Here is a 21969-nt window from a genome sequence, read left to right as displayed (position 1 = left end):
AGTGATTAGTTTTTTAAAGATAGTTTTAGTTTAGTTTAGATATTTCTGACCATTAGCAGGTGCTTAGTATAGATATTATTTTTATTTTTAAAAATAAAGAATAGAAAAAACTACATTTAAAATATCGAAATCACAATTAACTTAAAACTTCACCAAATTCAATAAAAAAAACTTTATAAAGCTGCTATACATAGTATTAAAGAAAATATATAAATAGATTAAAACATTTTTTCTGGACTTTGTATTTTAAAACATATTCCTTTTTTTTTTTTTTTTTTTTTTAGATATTGATATTCATCTTTATTCGGGTAGTAAAACTGCGATATATTGTGTGACTAAATCTTAAGAATAATCAATTAGTTTATCTATACATAAATACATTGTTGAAACCTATTTTCTGAATCGAAATATACTTGCACAGTAAATATACAGTTCTTCCATAATACTCTAACGTTCAAGCATTTCAAATATAAAAAAAAAATGGCAATTTTCAAATGTCAAAACTAGAAAGTTAACTCTTTCCCAAATATGAATTTTAAACATACAGAAAAATAAAACAGTTCAACTTATAATTCATAATTTGATATAGTAGGCTATAATATTAAAAAAAAAGTACTAATATAATTTATAGTCTCAAAACTTCACCAATTTTTCTTTAAATTTGGAGAAACCAAATGTTTTCCAAATTATTCGCACATAGAGCATGCGCATTCGGACTGTTCGCAAAAAGATTCTGAGCAAAATTTCAGCACACTTTTATCGATAAGTATTTTGAAACTGTTTCAAGAGGTCCTGCGACGAATTTTTATCAAATGACGATTCACTTTCCCTTGTATAAACACACGTCATTTACCATACTCAATATTATGTTTACTCTACGATGTGATACAAGCGATATGAATATGTCAGTATCGTACAAAAACTAATTACAAGTTACGTCTGTTCGAAATAATCACACAGAGCAAATTTTCTGTAAACAGTTTCGTTCGTAGCTGTTACGGTTAATTCGCATGACACTCAATGTTAGTGGTTGACCTATATTTCGATCCGAGTGAAAAATGAGAACACAGCTGCTAGGAATTATTAATCACGATATTCTTATCACCTAAATAATATTGTGCACTGGCGATTTTTGTACAGTATCTTGCAAGCACGTGTTATTACTATGACCATGTATCTTCGTGACAATGTAGCGGTTTAATCATTAAGTCGTCTTGGAAGGCCAAATGAAGTTATTGCAGCGGTCTTTAGTGACAATCACAATGGAGATGAATCAATCAACTTTGAAGGCTATGCGGGGTTTCATTGGTTCACAAGATGGCACTGTACCTATGTTCTTAAAGAGTTAAGTTTCTTCAGTTATTTCGGAGATCTAGGTGCAGTTGAATCCAATTTTATTGGAGAGCTAGGCGCGGTTGAATCAATTGTATTGGAGAGCAAGTTGCAGTTGAATCAATTGTATTGGAGATCAAGTTGCAGTTGAATCGATTGTATTGGAGAGCAAGTTGCAGTTGAATCAATTGTATTGGAGAGCAAGTTGCAGTTGAATCAATTGTATTGGAGAGCAAGTTGCAGTTGAATCAATTGTATTGGAGAGCAAGTTGCAGTTGAATCAATTGTATTGGAGAGCAAGTTGCAGTTGAATCAATTGTATTGGAGAGCAAGTTGCAGTTGAATTAATTGTATTGGAGAGCAAGTTGCAGTTGAATCAATAATTTCGGAGAGATAGGTTGGGTTGTTTCTGATGTCTTGGAGAACTAGGTTGTATTGAAGATGTTGATTTGAAGATCTAGGTTGAGTTGAACCTCGTTTAGGTTGAGTTTTATAATTTGACTTGAAGAGTTATAGCGGTTATCTTGGAGAGCTAAGTGGTGTTAAAGCTTCTGGTCTGAAGAACCAGTTTAAAATGAATCTGTTGATTGTGGAAGGCTATGTGGGAGAGCTATCGGAGTTGAAGAGGTTGACTTTGAGAGCTAGGAGTCGTTGAAGCACCCAGGTGGAGTCGAATCGGTCGATTGTGGAGGGCTATGCGGGAGAGCTATCGGAGGTGAAGCGGTTGACTTTGAGAGCTAGGCGTCGTTGAAGCACCAGGTGTAGTTGAATCGGTCGATTGTGGAGGGCTATGTTTGGAGATCTAGAGGAGGTGAAGTGGTTGACTTTGAGAGCTAGGCGTCGTTTGAAGCACCAGGTGGAGTTGAATCGGTTGACCACGGAGAACCGGGTAGAGAGTGATGCGGAGATCCGGTTGGCGTCCCAGAGGGAAACTTGCGGGGTGTCGTCGGAGAGTTTGCCACCCTGAAGACGGGCGTGTCCGAGTGGTAGTGCCAGCAGTGCTGCGGTTCCCCCCCTACCATCCTGGTAGACGTCAGCCGAAGCGCCTGTCGTGGCGCCAGTCGGCGGCGGAACCGGCGCAGCAGCAGCGCCGGCACTAGAATCAGTTCTATGACACGGCCAGGATGTGCTCCGGCTCGGCGGACCAGCAGTTGTCGGACAGCCAGCAGCCGATCACGACCGTCACGAAGCCGATCAGCAGCGCCAGCACGATGTAGGGCTCGGCGTTGCCTGCGCATAAACCCGGGGCACCCCCCGCCCGTCTCAGCACATGCCACAACTGCGAACACCACTGCGAATCAGTGGAATTTCACTGGAAAACTACTGAAAGTCAGTGGATTTACACTGTAAATGAGTGGATTTATATTTGTTGTTTGTAAAAAAAAATACTGAAAATCAGTGGATTTACAATGAAAATTTACTGAAAAATAAGTGAAATCCCACTAAAAAATACTAAAAAAAAGTAAGTGAAATTTCACTGGAATAACAACTGCTAATGTGGAATTACACTGGAATATTTTCGGACGAAAATACTAGTAACTAAACAAATTTCAATGAATATATTATTTAGTGATGTTTAATTCAAATAAATAATATATACCTATTGAAAATCAGTAGGATTTCACTAGGAAACCGTTAATATCGCTGCAAAGGATTTTAATAATTAAGAGTCGTGCCAGGTTGCTGGTATCGAACAAACGACTCTTGCCACGAGAACTTGACGTGTTTAGTAATCAGTCATCAAGCACATTCTCACTTTTTGGCTCTAATTACCCTTATGTCAATTCTATAGTACCAATTAGAGTGAAAATAAAACTCTGTGATCGTTTTCATACAATACCTAGACTACTACTGCATATATGATGCTTAAATTGCTTTCTCACACAAGTTATAACTAGTATATAAAATCTAGGGTTACTTATTTCACTATAGTGATGCTAAATATATATTTTTAATTTTCAAAACACATAAATTTGTACAGGAATATCTGTTAATTAAATATAACTGTTAACAGAAACATGACAGATAAGGTAACAGTTTTTTTAATAAAACAGTGTCAAAAAAACACACATTTAATTATTAGAGATAATTACTAATCACAAAAAATGTAAACTTCCATAGGCTTCGGAGCACTATTTGCAACATTTACTATCTTATTGTCCCTGATTGACAAAAAAAATTGTCATGATCTTACATAAGATATTTATGAGTATGGGGTCATCCTGCCTCCTATGCTTTCACCCTCCGATGTGGGCACGCCTTGTGCCAACCTATACCTCGCTAGAGCTGGCAACAGCGCGCGCACTCACCCAGCGGGGTCTTGCTCTTCCACAGGCTGTTGATGAGGGTGGGGTCCCTTCACCCCCACTCCCTACACCCGCTGGAGCGGGGATGCCACGTGGCAACCTGTACCTCGCTAGAGCTGGCAACAGCGCGCGCACTCACCCAGCGGGGTCTTGCTCTTCCACAGGCTGTTGATGAGGGTGGGGTCACTTCACCCCCACTCCCTACATCCGCTGGAGCGGGCACTCCACATGGCAACCTGTACCTCGCTAGAGCTGGCAACAGCGCGCGCACTCACCCAGCGGGGTCTTGCTCTTCCACAGGCTGTTGATGAGGGTGGGGTCCCCCCTCCGCCACTCCCTCCAGCCCCTGGCGCGGGCCCGCCGCACGCCTCCCCCCACCCCTGGCGTGCTGGGCGACCCCGCCTGTGGCTGCCCGTGCTGCCCTCCTTGAGGCGCGGGTGAACTGCACACTGCAACAGCCGGGTGGAGCGGGCTCTTAATCGGCGCACTTCCCTTCGTTAGCTTGCTTTAAACAATGTCCGCAGGCTCTTAAGGCCACTGTATGAAGTAGCTTTCGCTTCTGGGGTTGTAGCCGCGTACCTACTAGGCGAATAACGGTAACTGCTCCCTGACGATGGCGACTGCAATGTCGACCGAAACGTCTGTGAACTATTTGCCGAGGACGCTGCTACAACCCAGAAGCCGAGCTACTTTGCTTTAAACATTCCGAGTTTTTTTTTACGTAACTTTAACGAATCTATAATTTAACCACATTTTATTTGTTTTAAAAGTTGTTTCCTATGCTAAAAAATGTTTATATATATATTTTTTAATTCATTAATGTTTAATTTCTGTCTGGACATATTTTACTGAAAGCATTTAATCATGAAGTTTTATGTTCTGGATTACTTTTTTTTTGTATGTAGCTCTCGTTTGAAATTTTTTTTTAATTTTAGTACGTCATACACTTAAACAACAGAAATTAGTTTTTCTGAAGAAAACAAAAACAGAATTTTACAGATTTTTAAGTTTATTAAATTTTGTATTTATCCTGTTGCAAAATTTCATTCAGGAATTGTTCGAAAATTAGAATATAGACGCAATTTAGTAAGTGGCTACCTGCTACGGAAATTCTGAGGTAGCACAAGTACCATATATCTGACTACAACAACATTCGATATTGAAAACAAAATGAAATGGTTACGTAATGGGATTTTTGTCCAAATCGGCGCTGAATAAATCATTATGGCATGAAAATGGGGTAACACCTCGTGGAGGGTAAAACCAGTGTCCTTAAGGACGAAGGACTCGTACGAACAGTCAATCCAAATCTTTAAACCACATGATTAAATGCTTTCAGTACATGCTGGAATGACAAAATAATTTGACTTTGTTCAATAAAACCATTTAATAATGACTTGCACAACAGAAAATAAACTTTGAAGCAAAATAATTTAGGATACACCCCTTTCAATACTGCTCCAGACCACGCGAATAATATTTATTTTTTACAAATCAACTTCAGCTTATATTTTATACGACATGGCACACTGTATTTTTTTTGTAAATGGAACAGAAATATTAGTGTAAAATTACAATTCTATGTAAATGAGTACATTTATGTGAAAAAAATATCCCTAAAAATAGTGTTTCTTATCCAAGCTTTTATGCTTTATGTTGTCGCAGTACCTCCAATATTAAAAGTAATTTAAAAAAAAGTTTGCTAATAGCTTTCCAGTATCAACTGCGCATATTAATGAGAAAATTGTGTCCCCGAGTTTTTCCAGATGCACACAAATACAAAAAAAAATTGGTTGTCTGTAAAGTCGGTTTACGTACGATAGTTTAACGTGACAAAGTCATAACAAAACATTGATGATGTGATTGCATACTTTTATGAATTAAATTGAATCATTTTTATTGAATTATCACTATTTTGTATGGATACAAAGGAGTAAAATGAAATCTACTTTTTAATTGATACATTTTACTTTTATTTGCACTCATTAACTCAAATATGTTTATTACTTTAACGAAGAGATTATTTTAACTATAACTTTTATACATGTTTGCTATTTAACTTCTTCCAATCTGTGTTATTCTGTTAAGGATAGGACGATGATAGGAAAAGTAGGAAACGATTGGGGTTTGTTTCAAGTTTAATGTGCCTCGAAAAAGTCAAATCGATGGTTGTTCCAATCGAGTGGAAGAGAGATAGATGCGGCGCAAGCGTACAATGAGCTTAACGGGACACAGCGTAACGGGACAATGTGCGTTACGGGACAATTTTCGTACGTGAAGCCGGCGCTCATATATTTATTAGACGTTGTCACGTCAAAAAAAAAAACAACTAATTATAACTAAAAATAAACGACTGCTTCAACGGTTACTGACATGCAGAAGGTATAGAAAAATTAATGGTATGCTATAACAAATGCTTAAATTTGTGTGGCAGCTACCTAGAAAAAAAAGCTAACGTCTCATACGTGTTGTAAAATAAAATTTATTTTATTATCTGAAATAATAAAAAATTAAATTTAGAGAAACAAAGTTCTCTACTATTGGAACGACCCTCGTATTTGATGACTCATTTGATGGTAGTATACTCTGGGCTTGTATTTCTCGCGAAGAGATCTAAACACCGTGCTAACTCACAGTCATCCTGACCCAACAGACGATAACAAAAAAGAAGCCTCTAGCCTGGTCGTACCTTATTGCAATCTATTGAGCGTTCATTAACTTTTTTTCTCGAAAAAAAAGTGTTCCTCCTTAATAATTCATTCTAAATCTAATATTTATTTTCAATGTTTCTTACAACATATTGTCGAGTGATAATCAAACCCTGTAACTTTAAAGTGAAATCTCATACACAGTGCTGTTTCTATTTTTTTTAAATTTATCTTCATTACTTTAATTTAAGAGATATTTCTGTAAAAATAACACAATAGCCCTCTTGATTTTTTTCTTCTGTTACAAATATGTTCAAGACATATTTAACAAATCAGATATAATTGCTGTAATCGTAACAACTTGCACGAATTTTTACATATCCGTTATTTTGCTCATTAAATATCTGTTGACATTATGCATTTGTGACGGTACAACATAATATGATAGGGCGGTTTAGTGTTAAATTTACAGAAATGGTCTCTAACTGTAAGTAATGACGGGAAATTAAATAATAATAATCTGGGCATGTGAGACCCCATCTTAATTCACTATACAGAAAAATGTATGCTATTTATGACTGAAATTTATTTTACTCTTTCTGTAAATCTCAAAACTTTAGCTCTGCATTCTCAGATATTTTTTTTTTTTTTAAAGGAGATATGTAGTTCTATTATAACAGCCCTGCCTTGGTATAAACCATTTTTTTTACTTCTACTGAACTAAAAGAGGGAAGAATTGAATTGTACTCACGTGTTCTACGACCGACCTAACAAATTTTCATTCACGATTTTTACATATACGACCTCCTTCCATCCCTATCCCCCCCCCCCCCCCAATCCATTAACAACTGTGAAATAGTTTACGCCACCCTGACATTTAAATTTCCTTTTTTTTCCCATTCTTTTTTTCCTTCTTTCCTTTTTTTTTTTTTGCTATCACCGGGGGTTACGTAACCAAACGTCCGTCGGGGTCCCCTCACTTCCAAGTAATTTAATCAACGTGAAAGCGAACACCTAGCCAAAATATATGTAAAAAAAAAAGTAAAACTGACACTTTAAATGATACCCACGCACTTGACGTTAAACACGATATTCCGAGATAAATATCGTCCATGTCCTATGTACAAAGCATGGAGTACACTCTACAACAGTTGTGTAACCATACCGTACGTAGTAGCACTGTCTCCAGTTTAATATTAACACTACACGCGTTGGTGTATTTTTGACGTGACAACGTCTAATAAATCGATTGACGCTAGCTGCACGCACGAACAAGTGTCCCGTTACGCACATTGTCCCGTTACACTGTGTCCCGTTACGCTCATTGTACGCTTGCGCCGAATCTATCTCTCTTCCACTCGATTGGAGCAACCATCGATTTGACTTTTTTTAGGCACATTAAACTTGAAACACTCCCATTCGTTTCTTACTTTTCCTATCATCGTCCTATCCTTAACAGAATAACACAGATTTGAAGAAGTTAAATAGCAAACATTTATAAAAGTTATAGTTAAAATAATCTCTTCGTTAAAGTTATAAACATATTTGAATTAATGAGTGCAAATGAAAGTAAATTTATCAATTAAATTGTAGATTTCATTTCACTCCTTCTTTGTATCCATACAAAATAGTGATAATTCAATAAAAATGATTCAATTTAATTCATAAAAGTATGCAATCATTTCATCAATGTTTTGTTATGACTATCGTCCGCAAACCGACTTTACAGACAACCAATTTTTTTTACTGGAGTATTTTTTACTTTAACTTCTCCTGAAGTTATTTCATCCAACCAGGGAACCCTGAAATCGCAATAGCTGAGCCAGGATTCGATCTAAACAACAGTTTCGAGTAGATTGGCTTCAGTTACCTATTCAACTACAGTAGGCAATACAGTACGTAACTGCTCCCTGATGATGGCGACTGCGACGTCGACCGAAAATTCGGTGAAATTATCCGCCAAGGACACGGCTACAACCCAGAAGCCAAGCTACTTCAATCCAAAATAGCTCAGAAAAATAACCCAATCAAAAAGTAAATTAAACTAGCTTATTAAGTTTTACCTTTTTTTCTGACTGACAAAATTTAAAAGTAAACTAAACTGTTTAAATTAAATTTTCGGTTCAGTGGTTTATTTGTTTTGTGATGGTGATGTAGTTTCAAGTTTTCTTTATGATGCTTCAGTCTCATCATAAAAAAATAAAAAATATTTTTTTACTACCCAAATAAAGTTTACGTTGAAAGCGAAGTAAAAGTATTCAAACAAAGACAGAGACTTTGTGTTCTAAATGACAAAAGTTTTAGAAATGTTTGTTTCGCAGAGAATGCAAATCGTTATTAATTTGCAATTGATATTAGTTTCCATGGTAGCTTATTTAACTTTTTCTAGTACCTATATTTACATAACGTGCGGAGTTATAGGCTCGTATAAATGAAAAGAAAATTCACTTGAAGCGGGAAAATTTTTATAATTTCAATTTTTTACTGTCAACAAAAGCGCTTTTATATTTGAAAGGAGAAGCAGTAATATATTGAAATCAAGTTGCTGAAATGTAGAATTCCCTCAGTCTGCATTAAAGAATAATAAAAATCATCTTACTCGCAAACACTGTAACAAAAAATATAATATTTTGATGAATTTAAAGTTACATATATAAAAAGTAAAAAATTACACTGTTGAAAGTATAATTTCGCACTAGAAGAATTCGTGACTTTTATAAAGCCGTGTGTTGTTAGAATGTTATCAAAAGGCTTTTTAAGTACATTGCAATGATTTGGTAAATTGACCATAGCTATTGGTGTATTGCTACTCCTTGGGATTTAAATTTATATATGCAAGAATGTGTAAAATATAATAATAATGTAACTTAATATAACTTACAGTAATTAGTAAATTTACTCAAACTATAAATGCATTGAATTGTACTTCTTCCAAAAATATTTGTATTTTTTCGTACCTGAAGCCAGTTGACAAATGATATGTGATATAATGCTATAATATTTAATCTGAACACTATTTAAAAAGTAATTCTAATGAAGTGAGTGAATTTTTGTAGTGTTGAACCAACACGTATGAAATGCCAATCTTAACGTCTTGATTTCTCAACCATCCTACATCCTGATTAATCTTCAAATTATGGGAATAGAACTACTATAATTATGTACTCTAATAGTGCCATTTAAGCAGAAAGTATGTGTAAATTTAATGAGTTTTTGTCAATTTGCATATGTATTGTTTCCAAATACTTTATCGTTGTAAGTTAACTCAGACGAAAATTTTGCAATTTTTAAATGAAGAAAGTATGTTTAAAACTACATAGTAGTGATAAAAAATCAGGAAATTATTAATTCAACATATTTCCATGCAGTTTTTTCACATAAAAATCCAAGTGCGCAGTTTAAAAAGTTACCTATTGTAATAAAGTGCTTGTTCGTGTTTTTTTTTTAACCAAGACCTATAGTAATGTTTGGTTTTAAAGTAACATTTGTGTAGATATAAACAGTGCAGATATTTTTTTCCTCAAATCTTCTCAAAAATAATTAAGATAACTAAACCCTTGTGTTTGTAATTTTACGAGTTTTAAATGAACCAAGTTTGGTCCTATGAGCAAACATCCATTTCAGGATAATGAGTTTATAAAGTTAAAATATTTATATTATAGGAATAAAATATTTTTTAGATAAAGTTAAAACAAAACTGTTAATATCTTAATCTATTGTTGATTTCTATTTTAATCTTCATTTACTGCTTACATTAAAACACTGTATTGTTTAGTATGTGATAAGAATCGGTAAATGGTACAAGTTGTTTTCGTCATACTTTACTGTTACTCATTTTTATATGCAAGATTATATTACGAATATTGACGAAACCGAAATAACAGCGAAATGGAAGTCAATACACAGCAAAACAAACAGCAGAACATAAAATGCAACAAATTTCACCTTAATTACCTTATTTTGTCTGTTAAAGTACAGAATTATTCTTATAAATCATTAATTTAGGCCTTTTTAAATATGTATTCTATAGCGGATACCTACAGACATGGAAAATGCCTATAGAAAAACACGTGATTTTGGAATTTTGACATTGCATTTTTTCATTCATATTAATAGTATTGAATTAGTAAGACAGTAAAAAAGAAAGAGTAAAAATTTAAATCTGAGAATATTTCTCGTGAACTAAGAAACATTACAAAACAAAATTGTATGTTTTGATTGCAGATTTTTTTTGTGTAAGTTACTTTTATCAATACATGTAGTAGCTATTAGTTTAATCTTCATACTACAAATTTTTGTATCAGTTTATCATTATTGTGCTTGATATGTACTTATTACATATTTTTAAACTTTAATGCAAAAAAAAAAGAAATCCACTATTCTTGATGACGAAATTTTGCAATTTTGTAACACCGTAAAGCTTGGCTCTGCTCATCAGTTATTAGTGGTGACCTTGTAAAGTTTGTGTTATTTTCCATTACCAGGATAAACTGCACACACTTGTACACAAAAAAAAATCTGTGTATGTTGTACAGGGGGAATTATTTGAATTTTGAATTTTTTTTTTGGGGGGGGGGGTGTTAAGGAGGGTGGGGCAGGGTTTTTTCTCGCCATTCTGGGCGTGTCCAAACTGCACCTAAGGGACCAATGAGAACGCATTTAGTTCGAGTGTATGATGGCATGCGTTGCGGTATCTCTCCAAATAACAACACGAATTTTGAAACGCACTACTTATTTGAAGAGACCGGAAAAAAAATTCACGATTTTAACTACCTATAGGTAGAGACAAATATAAGCTTCATTTTTATGGTAAAGTAATTTTAAATAAATTGGTCTAAAACTGATACATTCAAAAAAAATAAAAAAATAATTATTGAGTGTTTATGGTTTAAATTTGACTCACTAAGGGATGCACAATAAAACAAATTAACAATAAAACTGCTTGAATTTCAAACATTAAAAGATCATTTTTGAGATTTAAATTCAGTTTTGGTTAAATGCTTCTTAATTTCGTAATGTAACTTTAATTTCGGTGCTCTATGGACTTAGAGACCTGCAAAATTCGCGGTTTCGATGGCCTTCAGGATGGACTGCACATACCCCTGTACACTCGGGCAAATAACGCAAGTTAATTGGCTGCCGACTTGTAAGTCGTCTCAGCTGGTTTCTCTGTGATTCGATCCTTCTTTGGTTGAGGGTTTATAACTGGTTGAGATTCGTCCAGATGAACAGTAAGCCAATAGCAAAATTATCTAAGAGGTATATGTGTTTGAATTATAGCCTATCACCGAATGAATCCACGAATTTTGCAGGTATCTATATATGGTATATCAACTTGCATTTCGGTGGTTTTCGGTTTTATCGCAGTTCACCATATAGCCTTGTCCCTAATTACAGGATAGACTCAATGATCCTCTATGCAGTCGGACAAATCACACCTGCTCATTGGTCACTGACTGTTAACTGGGATGCTCGTGATTCGCTACTTCTTTGATTGAAGCTTTTCCATTGGCCCAGAGTCCTTCAGATAAACTGAAGCAGCAACAAGGCAAACGTATTTGGATTCCAGCCTGTCGCGTAATGAATCCTCAAATGTTTCGGGTGTCAACTTATTAGTAGAGACCGGAAAATTTCGCGGGTTCATTTCGTGATATGCTAAAATTCAAATAATTATACCGTGTGCTGCTTCTGCTATTGGTTCACTGTTAATATGTAGGACTCTTGGCCAATTAGAGACAATCAATCAAAGAGGTATCCAACCACAAGTTACCCACTTGAGACGCCTCATAATTCAGTACCCAATGAACGGGTGCCGTTTGCCCAAGTAGGCAGAGGATCGTGGAATCTATCCTGGAGGTCATTGAGCTCGCGAATTTTTCGAGTCTCTACTTATTAGATATAAATATTATTATCATGATTAAATTTAGTATTAAAAGTTTTTCATATATCAAGTGGTATTCAAAAATTAATCTTTATACAAGAACAGTTAAAAGTACATCAATAAATTTTATTTGAGATTAAGTATTTTTAATTTGGGTTGTGGTTCTGTTTTACGTCATTTACGTTACAGAATAATAGCACCAAAAACCACGACTTTGAAAACTTGTAGACATTCAATAACTATAACAACAACGTGTGGAAAACGACCTAAATTTCACACGGTAAGAAACAATGATTTAAGGGGGGGGGGGGAAGCTTTCTACTACTTTGTGGGTGCACAGACTGTACACGTTGGAAAGTGCTTGATTCTGTGCGGAGACTGTACCCGGAGGCGGATCTTGGCTCCTTTTGGTTCATCTGTTTGCTCTCACGAGTGGATTTTTTTTTTTTTTTTTTTTTTTTTTTACCTTTGGAAGATGGTTTGAAGGTGTTATAGGGGTTGGAAGGTAAAAAAAAAAAAGTAGGAGAAGGGGTGGTTCCTTTTGGATCGTCTGTATTTGCTCACCTGAATCTCACACCCCAAAAGGCTCCAGCTTTCTCTCTTTCATCCCCCCCTCCTTTCCCTTCTGCACCCTCTCTGGCACATTCGCGCGCGCACACACACATGCATATAGTCATAGGCCTACTCCTTCATTAAGATTCACGCCCCCCCCCCCCCTTTTACCTCTGCGACCCGTACGAGCTTGGCTCGGGGCCAAGACAAACTTCCAACCCCCACCCACCTACCCCCCCCCCCCTCTAGAGGGAAACACCGGGCAAGAACACGATCTCCTCGTTTCCTGGAAGGATAATTATTATACTTGCGGCGCTAACTTCAACCAGCCACTTCTTATCAATGAAGGCAAAGCACACACTTTCACGAGGAGCTCTTACACTTAAGGCTACTACACGGTGATTCGTTTTTATTTTTTTTTGTTAGTACGGAACAGAAATATTCAAATAAAGCTACAAATGCGGAGACTGGAAGAATTCGCGAGTTCAATGACCTTCAAGATAGACTCCTTGATACTCTGCCTACTTGGGCAAAAACGGCGCCTCTTCATTGGGTGCTGGATTTTGAGGCGTCTCAAGTGGGTAACTTGTGAATGGATACTTCTTTGATTGATGGTGTCTAATTGCCCAAGAGTCACTACATATTAACAGTGAACCAATAGCAGAAGCAGCGCAACTGTATAATTATTTGAATTTTAGCATATCATGAAATGAACCCGCGAATTTTCCCGGTCTCTATACATATGTTTGTTGATTGGTACATTTAAAATTAAAAAAAAAAACCTGTTATCACCGCACAATAGTGTTTGCAGTAATACTGGGTCCGGATTCACACCCGGGCATTTATGCTTTGTGTTGTCCCAGTACCTCCAGAAGTTAATTAGGTATTTGTAAACTGTTCCCTGAATAGCTTTACACTATTAACTGCGCACATTAATAAGCATGATAATGTAAAAGTAATTCAAATTTTTGAATTTACTACTATCTATTCCGTGGCTTAAAATTATTATGCTTGAATGAAACATCAGTTCAAATAAAAATATATATATCCACCAATTTTCGTAATAAATACTCAGTTTTATCTAAAAAAAAAAAAGTATTTCATAAATAAAAGAATTTAACCATAGCCATAGGTAACAATTTATTTCTTGTAGTAATACTAGAGACCCGGAAAATTCGCGGGTTCATTTCGTGTTGTTCCAAAATTCAAATAATTATACCTTAGTGCTGCTTCTGTCATTGGTTCACTGTTAATCTGGAGGACAGAGGGCCAATTAGAGACCCTCACTCGTAGAAGTGTCGAATCACAGGCCACCCAGTCGAGACGACTCACAAGTCAGCAGCCAATAAACAGTTGGCATTTGCCCGAGTGTGTAGAGGATATTGGAGTCTATCCTGGAGGTCATTGAACCCGCGAATTTTCTGGGTCTCTAAGTATTACCATCTATTTCTTGGCATCTGGTTTGCAAAGGACTATTTTGTAAAAGTATGATTGGATCTCCGCTGGGATTCTGACTTACGTGTTTCTGTGTTTGTTTGTAAACAGAGTAAACAAATATCGTGTGAGGAAAAAAGAGTCAATCGCTTTTAAACATTTTGTTTGTTCTTTCAAATGATTATTGAGATTTATTAAAATTAATTATGATTTCTGGATATTTCGTAACAAATTTGCGTCATTAATTTATACAGAAATAATTTTCTGTACTTATACAAAATACTTCTTTGGAAACCAGTTGCCTATAAATAGTTTGTATTACTACAATAAAGATAATGCACTTTGTGCAACAAATGGCTGAGTTTATTTTAGCATGTATGAAATACGATTTTGAAGATAATAATGAGTAGGCCTACTTAATACGAAAATTGGCGCATAATTTTATATTTGAATTACTCTCTCATTAGGGCCTAATTATTTTTAACCTTGGAAAAAACAATCGAATATGAAATAAATTGAATCTTTTTATTATAGTGTTTATAATGTGCGCAGTTAATAATATAAAGATTTTCAGGGAACTGTTTATAAATAACTTTAACTATTGGAGGCACTGGGGCAACACAAAGCATAAATTCCCGGGTAAGAATCCGAACCCAGTATTATTTCAAACATTATTTTGAAGTGAAACAGTTGTTTTCAAGTAAATGCCATAATTTACAAATATTTGTAATTTTACGAAATATTTCTATCCCATTTACAAAAAAAATAGAGTTTAGGTTTAAACTATTTTATGTTATACATTATAATAATATTTATGGCAAATAGGTTCTGAGGAATTACCTTGTAAAGTGTAAACATTTCTTTTTCTGTGTATAGAAGGGGTAAGTAACGAGTTGTGTCGCACTCAGTTTTAGATGATTTAGCGCTGAACAATATGAGAAGTTACGAGGTACTGTTGTCTCAACATCGTGAATATTTATGTTCCTGGAGCGAGGGAGAAAAATATCACGTGGTTAAGTTTCTCCGGAAACGGAAACGGCGGGAACAAGAAGTGAACGCAAAACTTTTGCTTCTAAAATTTTCCGTTTCTGTCGAGGAGTATAAACCTAAGGGGAAGGGTGGAAGAGAGAATATGGTTGAGTGTTTGCTTTCAAGTAACGGTTCATTGTGCATTCATGCAATAGGAAGTTACCGTAACTTGCGCGTGTTTTCGAGCGAAACAGAAATCGTACCACAACTACAAAATAAAAATATTTTAAACGGTATTTTAATGCTTTGCCTACCATGAGAATTGTGAAATTTTATCTTTCAACTTCAACGGCTAATTTTTCTCACAACCTCTTTGCAGTGATGATTGGTCGCAAATTCTTTCAGACAAAGATTTTTGGCAATAGATTTAGGAGGTTTAATAATGATTTTGCTAATTAAAATCTCGACCGAGATTTTCCATGTTTTTTATATCTGCAAGAAATGTGTGCAAAATTATGGCAGTTATCGAGATATCTACATATATTTAAATTAAACTGATTAAGAGTCTACAAAGAAAATTATTTTTTGCATTTTTACCAAAGATTCCTTTGGGAACCAGTTGTAATAATACAAGAAATATATCGTAACTTCGTAAAACGTATGCCTATAATTATTTTTGCACAATTGAAATACGTTTTACAAGAATGGCGCATATTTTTAAAATTTTAATTGATGTTCCAGTCAAGCATAACGTTTTAAACCATGGAAACGAAAATCCATTATCTAATAATTCGAGACTTTATTTTGTTTTATTATGTTTATAAATTTAGGCAGTTATTACTAGAAAGCTATTCAGGAAACGGTTTACAAATAACTTTAACCACAACACAAAGCATAAATTCCCGGGTAAGGATCCAAAGCAAGTATTACTGTGAACGCTATTTTGTAGTGATATAGTTGTTTTCATGAAAACGTACAGATTTACAATTATATTTAATTTTAAATAAAATTTTCTGTTTAATTTAAGACAGAAACTTTTTCAGTATAGGGGGACTATGAATTGAATAACTATATGGAAATTTTCCGGAAGCCGCAAAATGGTTACGATTGCAATCGGTATTTTTTTTTTCGAAATGAACATTAAAATAGCAGAAGCATTTACGGGCACATAATGGTTTCAGAAAAACCAAGTTTCTTGCATTATAACATTTTATCTTCCGGAAAAAAAAAAACATTTCCAGCTGAAATTTTTGTGTCTGTCCGTATCAAGAAAAATAGTTTATAAATTCCACATAAACACGGTTTGATTGTAACTAGCTTTTAAATATATATATAGGTCATGAAAGGTATGAAAAATATAACGTAGGTGGTTTGTTAATTTAGAAAAATATCTTAAGCGAAATATTTCTATGACTATAAAAGTATTTATGGGACCACAAGCGTGACAACAGTTTAGCGCGATATGAATGAAAATAAAAACATCTAATTTTAGAACTGTAATATTGTATATTACATATATATTTACATATGTAATATTGTATATTACATATGTATTTACATGTAATTGATTTGCGTTTAACATGCTCATATCAAACACTCGTAGGATAACTGTTGGCTGATTTGATATAAAGTGGAAATGTTTGTAAGAAGGAAACAAATCGTTACACTCTATCAGCCCTAACAATATGATATTTTTTTTACATTAATACAAAATAATATATTTAAGAACAGTAAAAACATGTTTTAGATGTTGTTACAATCACTAACTGGTATTTATCACACTTGTAACCATTAAACATGTGTTTTTTTTTAAACAGAGGGCATCTGAATAATCAAAAATATATATTTACGTTACATAAATTTGCCTTAAAATATTTTATTAAATTTTTCTCGAAAGAAAAATTAATTTTAACATATCAACAAATATTACATTTTTTTAATCATACGCATTTGAAACTCAAAATAAATTTAAAATTGTATAAATCATTCCAAAATTATAGAGATAAAATGGGTTGCATAAACTTTACATGCAATAAAACTGCAAAGCTAGCGAACATAAACAAAATTGGAAATACATAAATTATTATAACGAGATAAGCATATATGGTGAACTAGACAAATATTTTTATTAAAATAAACATACCTTGGAAATCATTTGATGAAGTCATGCTTTTTTGTAATCTCTTTCTTATAATGACTGTTTTAAGCATACTCACCATTCGGATCTTTTCCAACTTTTTAGACAAATCACCTCACTAGTCAAAATTGTATTAATCTTAAAACTAAGGACCTGGAAATCTCACCGACTCGTTTATTCGGATCTTGGGACATCAAAAATTGAGTAAGTGATTTGATGCGTAGTCGTTTTTGCAAGTCACTCCATAAAAAATTACCAGTTTCTAGTAAACTAATGAAATCATATCAACCTTTTAAATTACAAAATTTTTTAATGCAGTAAAATAAGCCAATGAGAAAGCAGCACATGGTGGTAGAGTTTAAAGATGACTTTAGCTGGCACATACGGCTTCTGTATCCGAATGCCTAGGGCCATGTAATTTTTGCGAAAAGATTCCTAGACCAGCTGTGTGTTAAAACTTCGTAGCATTGTCTGTGTGTCTCGTGGTTGGCTGGGTTTATTCCAGGTGCATGTCTACTGTCGGCGCACCAATCACAGTAACTCAGCGCGGAAGCAAATGCGTCCTGAGTGGCTCGGTCAAACAAGGCTACGACTTCTCTCGCAGACGGCCGCCAATCACAAGGAAGAAACCGCTAGTGCCGGTATACCTTGTTGCAGACTAACAGGCGATCTTTTTTTTTTCGCGAAAAATGCCAGCCCCTAGGCATTATAGAATCCTCGGAACTGTTTTCAATTTTTTCAATAGGTATACAGATTAAGAACACACTTGTAATCAATACTGTGACTTGTATTGATCGCAACAAAATGCCTTGAAATCCTACCATGGTTGCAATTATTACAAACCACTTCTTAACATCTATAATAACATACCTTATTTTCCTCACGTTTCAAAATCTAGTCCAGTTTTACGCCATAAAAAAAAATTTTAACAACAAAAAAATTGGCCGGAATATTATCCCTTGAATACCATGACTACTTGCAATTCAACTACACTTACTTCGTGCAGGAATTTAAGTAAAAAAAAAGCAGAAGAAAGAGAGCTAACTTACCATTGAGTGCGATAATCAATAAGGCTGTAATGTAAATTACCATTTGGTGTTAGACTCAAGGTAAATTATTAACTGATAATATTAAACATGGCGTTAGACGAGCCCAATATTTAGTTCCATTATTTATTTTTAATTTTGCAACTAAAAAGCATTTACGTTCCCTATTCACTGTGTGGGCTTATCAAACTGAAAACACAGCTTAGAAGTTACGTTATTTTAGTTAATATTAATATTTAGGAATGGTTTTTATTTCGATTAGTTATGGTGTGCTGTTTAACTTAAGGATAATGCTGGAATAAGAAAAAATTTCGGCTAAGTTTAAATTATCATCTACCGAATGAAATGTGAAAGTGGTTGTGGCGTTTTTAATGTGCTGAAACATCACTTTGTGCTAAAACATCACAGTTAAACATGCTAAGGGCACGAGTGTAATTAATCCTCAAATACCCCCAAAACTGTAGCATTCGAAAAAGGTATGTGATATTCGAGTACAGAAATTTAAAGGGAAAGTTTTGGGAAGGGAGTTTAAGAAATGTAGACACTAGCGAAGTCTAGTTTATAACTATTTCATTTTTTATTCCTACAAAACTATTAAAGAAATGTTTGTTTCTGCCACTAGCTAAAATGTTAGAGTATGTTTATTTACACATTAGGGAACATTTTTGGCACAATATAGTTTTCATAATAATAATTAATAATTCATTCATTAAAAATTCAATGGATTGGAATTTATTCAAGCAAACATTTCTGTGTTTCGGTCAAAAACTTTTTCTTTCTTTATCTGAGTTCTAGATTTGAGTCATTGTGAAATTTTAAAGTTTGGGCCCTCAGAAATTATTTCTATCTTGTTTTTAAAGTCGAGTTAGTGATTCCACTATTTGGTTTGTGCTTGACTTGAAAGTAAAAACAAAAAAAAACGTAGTTTACTGAGAAGCTTTTAACGTAAGTTTACAGTTAAATAAATAAATTTAATTTTTTCCTTTCTAAATTACCTGTGTCACTAATTTTTTCTACGCGAAAAGGTCGTGCACACATCTGAATCATTAAAGCCTGTGAACAGATCTCACTAAAATTTTGAGACTATCAGTAAATTAAAAATGTTATTGTTACTATTATAAATTTCTGATGGAAATTAAATATTAATAAAAAATTAATTAAATAACTTATTTTTTTATTAAAATTTTATTAATTATATGTTAAATATAATTTATAATTCTAGAAATTATTTAGGCCTACTGCAGTAAAATATTTTTTTTGTTTAATTTAAAAACATGTACCTATTCATGAAAAAAAACCTCTGGAAAGGTTATGATTGTATGCATTAGTATAGAAAATTACGTGAGCGAATATTTATTTTCAATATTTTTCATTCACATAATTTATTTTTGTACCAGGCTTTTAAAGCCATTGAATAATAGGTAGAGACGGGAAAAATTCGTGAGTTCAATGACCTCCAGGATAGATTACAACATCCTCTGCCTACTTGGGCAGACGGCACCCGTTCATTGGGTATACTGAATTTTGAAGCGTCTCAAGTGGGTAACTTGTGGTTGGATACTTCTTCGATTGATTTTTCTCTAATTGGCCAAGAGTCACTACATATTAAACAGTTGAACCAATAGCAGAAGCAGCACAACGATATAATCACTTGATTTTTCGCATATCAGGAAATGAACCCACGAATTTTTCCGGTATCTAATAATAGGTAGGGACCGGAAAAATTCGCGGGTTCAATGCCCTGTAGGATGAACTCCATAGTTATACGTACACCCCGTCAAATGTCACCCACTCATTGGCTGCTGTCTTGTGAGACGTCCCAACGTAGCAGCCTGTGATTCGATAAAGCTTTGGTTTTGGTGTTTCCAATTGGCCCAGAGTCATCCAAGTGAGTTGCGAGCCAATAGCAGAGGCAGCACTGTTTGACAGCAACTATTTGTATCTTAGCCTATCGCGAAATGAATTCGCGAATTTTTCCGGTCTCTAATAATAGGGAAAAAATATTTATTGGGGTCTGTAATCAAATTTATACCAGAACTTTAGAGTCAAATGTTGGTATGTTAAATTTTCTGTTGGTATGGACATGATTGAATGTACATGTCCGGGAAGGTCGTGCCCTTAAGCCATGTCGCACCGTGCAAAGTGTGCCAGAGAGAGGGGGGGGGGAGAGAGTGGAGTGGGAAGGAGGGGGAGGGAGAGACTCACCGTTCAAGGTCAAGATGATGATCAGCACCGTGGTGACCACCCGCCTCATGACGTCACCGCAGCTCCGGCCTCTAGCAGGACAGTCGGCATGCCGCTAGCTGGGCGCCATGCTCCCGGCTCTTCCTATTGGCCGTCTGGACGCGGGGGGCGTGGCTCCTGCGGACAGAGCGCGCGCGAGCATTACCTACACTCCGAGTGCACCGGTCGTTAAGGCCCCCGCCTCTTCAGGGGTGTGTGTTTGTGTCAGCGAGGCGGAATGATAAGCGCGACGCTCGCTGGTGCTTCTAGCGCGGTGTCTCCTCTGGACTGGCGCGCAGTCTTCTCGTCGTGCGTATGAGCGGCGACCGTGACATTAGATGGCGGAGAAATGAAGATAAAGGTGTCATGCAAGTCCCTTAAGTGCTTTCAAGAATCTGTACTGATTGTTTTATGCCTAAAAATTACTCTGAAAACACGCGTTTTAGGCATTTTAACGCTTCTAAAAATACAGTTTAAAAACATGATCCGAAATTAAAAGTACTTTTCGGGCCTCAGCGAACTCTTAAATGCTTTTCGTTAACATACCCCACTCGGGTATCTCGAGTAGTTTTGAAATCGCGTTGTTTTTTCCTGAAGCTCTGCGCACCGCGTGTGTGCCCGGGTAGGCGGGGGCATTAAGAGGCCACTCCAGTGTTTCAGGGGCACTACGAAACCCGCGTTAACCTCATAAGATTCAATGCTATTTTCATTTTGCTTATAAATGATTAATAGAGACCCGGAAATTCCGCGGATTCATTTAGTCGCAAGCTAGAATGCAATCCTCCATACTGTCGCACTGTGTTCATGATTGGACCGTAGTTATCTGGACACGCCCCTATACGACCGTGAGCCAACGAAGCCCAGCTAGGAGAGAAGTAAGCGAATCAGGTAGTGCCAAATAACAAGGATAAAAAATGTTCTCGCTAAGAAATCAACCAATGGGAAAGTAAACATGGGTCGAGCACACCTATAACTTTGAATTCTATCCTGAGGCCAAAGGAATCCGCGAAATTTCCGGGACTCTACTAATTAACTAATATATATTTCGAAATGATGCTTGCTTGATATGTAAGACAACGATACTCTTAATAAAGTCCCTTTCTTCAAAAACGTGCATAAATTATGGTTCAAACCTAGACAATACACTTATGCATATTAGTGAAAATTAGTATAAAACCCATAATTTATGCACGTTTTTGAAGAAAGGGGCTTTGATAAGAGCATCGTTGTCTTGCATATCAAGCAAGCATCATTTCGATATCTATATTAGTTAATTAGTTATAAGCAAAACGAAATAGCATTGAATCTTAAGAGGTTAACACAGGTTGCGTAGTGCCCCTGAAACACTGGAGTGGCCTCTTAAGGCCCCTGCCTACCCGGGCACACACACGGCGCGCAGAGCTTCAGGGAAAAACAACGCCATTTCAAAACTACTCAACAT

The 21969-nt window shown here is 35.4% G+C and overlaps 1 protein-coding gene across 2 annotated transcripts in view; it reads right to left on the bottom strand.

Moving 5' to 3' along the window:
- Positions 1–346: 346 nt before the first annotated feature.
- The window catches only part of LOC134541276 (uncharacterized), a 75289-nt gene continuing 53666 nt past the window's right edge, over positions 347–21969 (bottom strand). For both annotated transcript variants that reach the window (XM_063384583.1, XM_063384582.1), the window contains exons 3-5: positions 20511–20666; positions 3914–4087; positions 347–2562 (exon numbers count right to left, since the gene is read on the bottom strand). In XM_063384583.1, the coding sequence (XP_063240653.1) occupies positions 2441–2562; positions 3914–4087; positions 20511–20559 (345 nt within the window). In that variant the 5' untranslated portion in view covers positions 20560–20666 and the 3' untranslated portion in view covers positions 347–2440. The remainder of the gene's footprint in view (positions 2563–3913; positions 4088–20510; positions 20667–21969) is intronic.

This window comes from Bacillus rossius, chromosome 18 (assembly GCF_032445375.1).
Source record: "Bacillus rossius redtenbacheri isolate Brsri chromosome 18, Brsri_v3, whole genome shotgun sequence".
In the NCBI taxonomy this organism is placed as follows: Eukaryota; Metazoa; Arthropoda; class Insecta; order Phasmatodea; family Bacillidae; genus Bacillus; species Bacillus rossius.
This window is presented reverse-complemented; position numbering and strand designations above follow the sequence as displayed.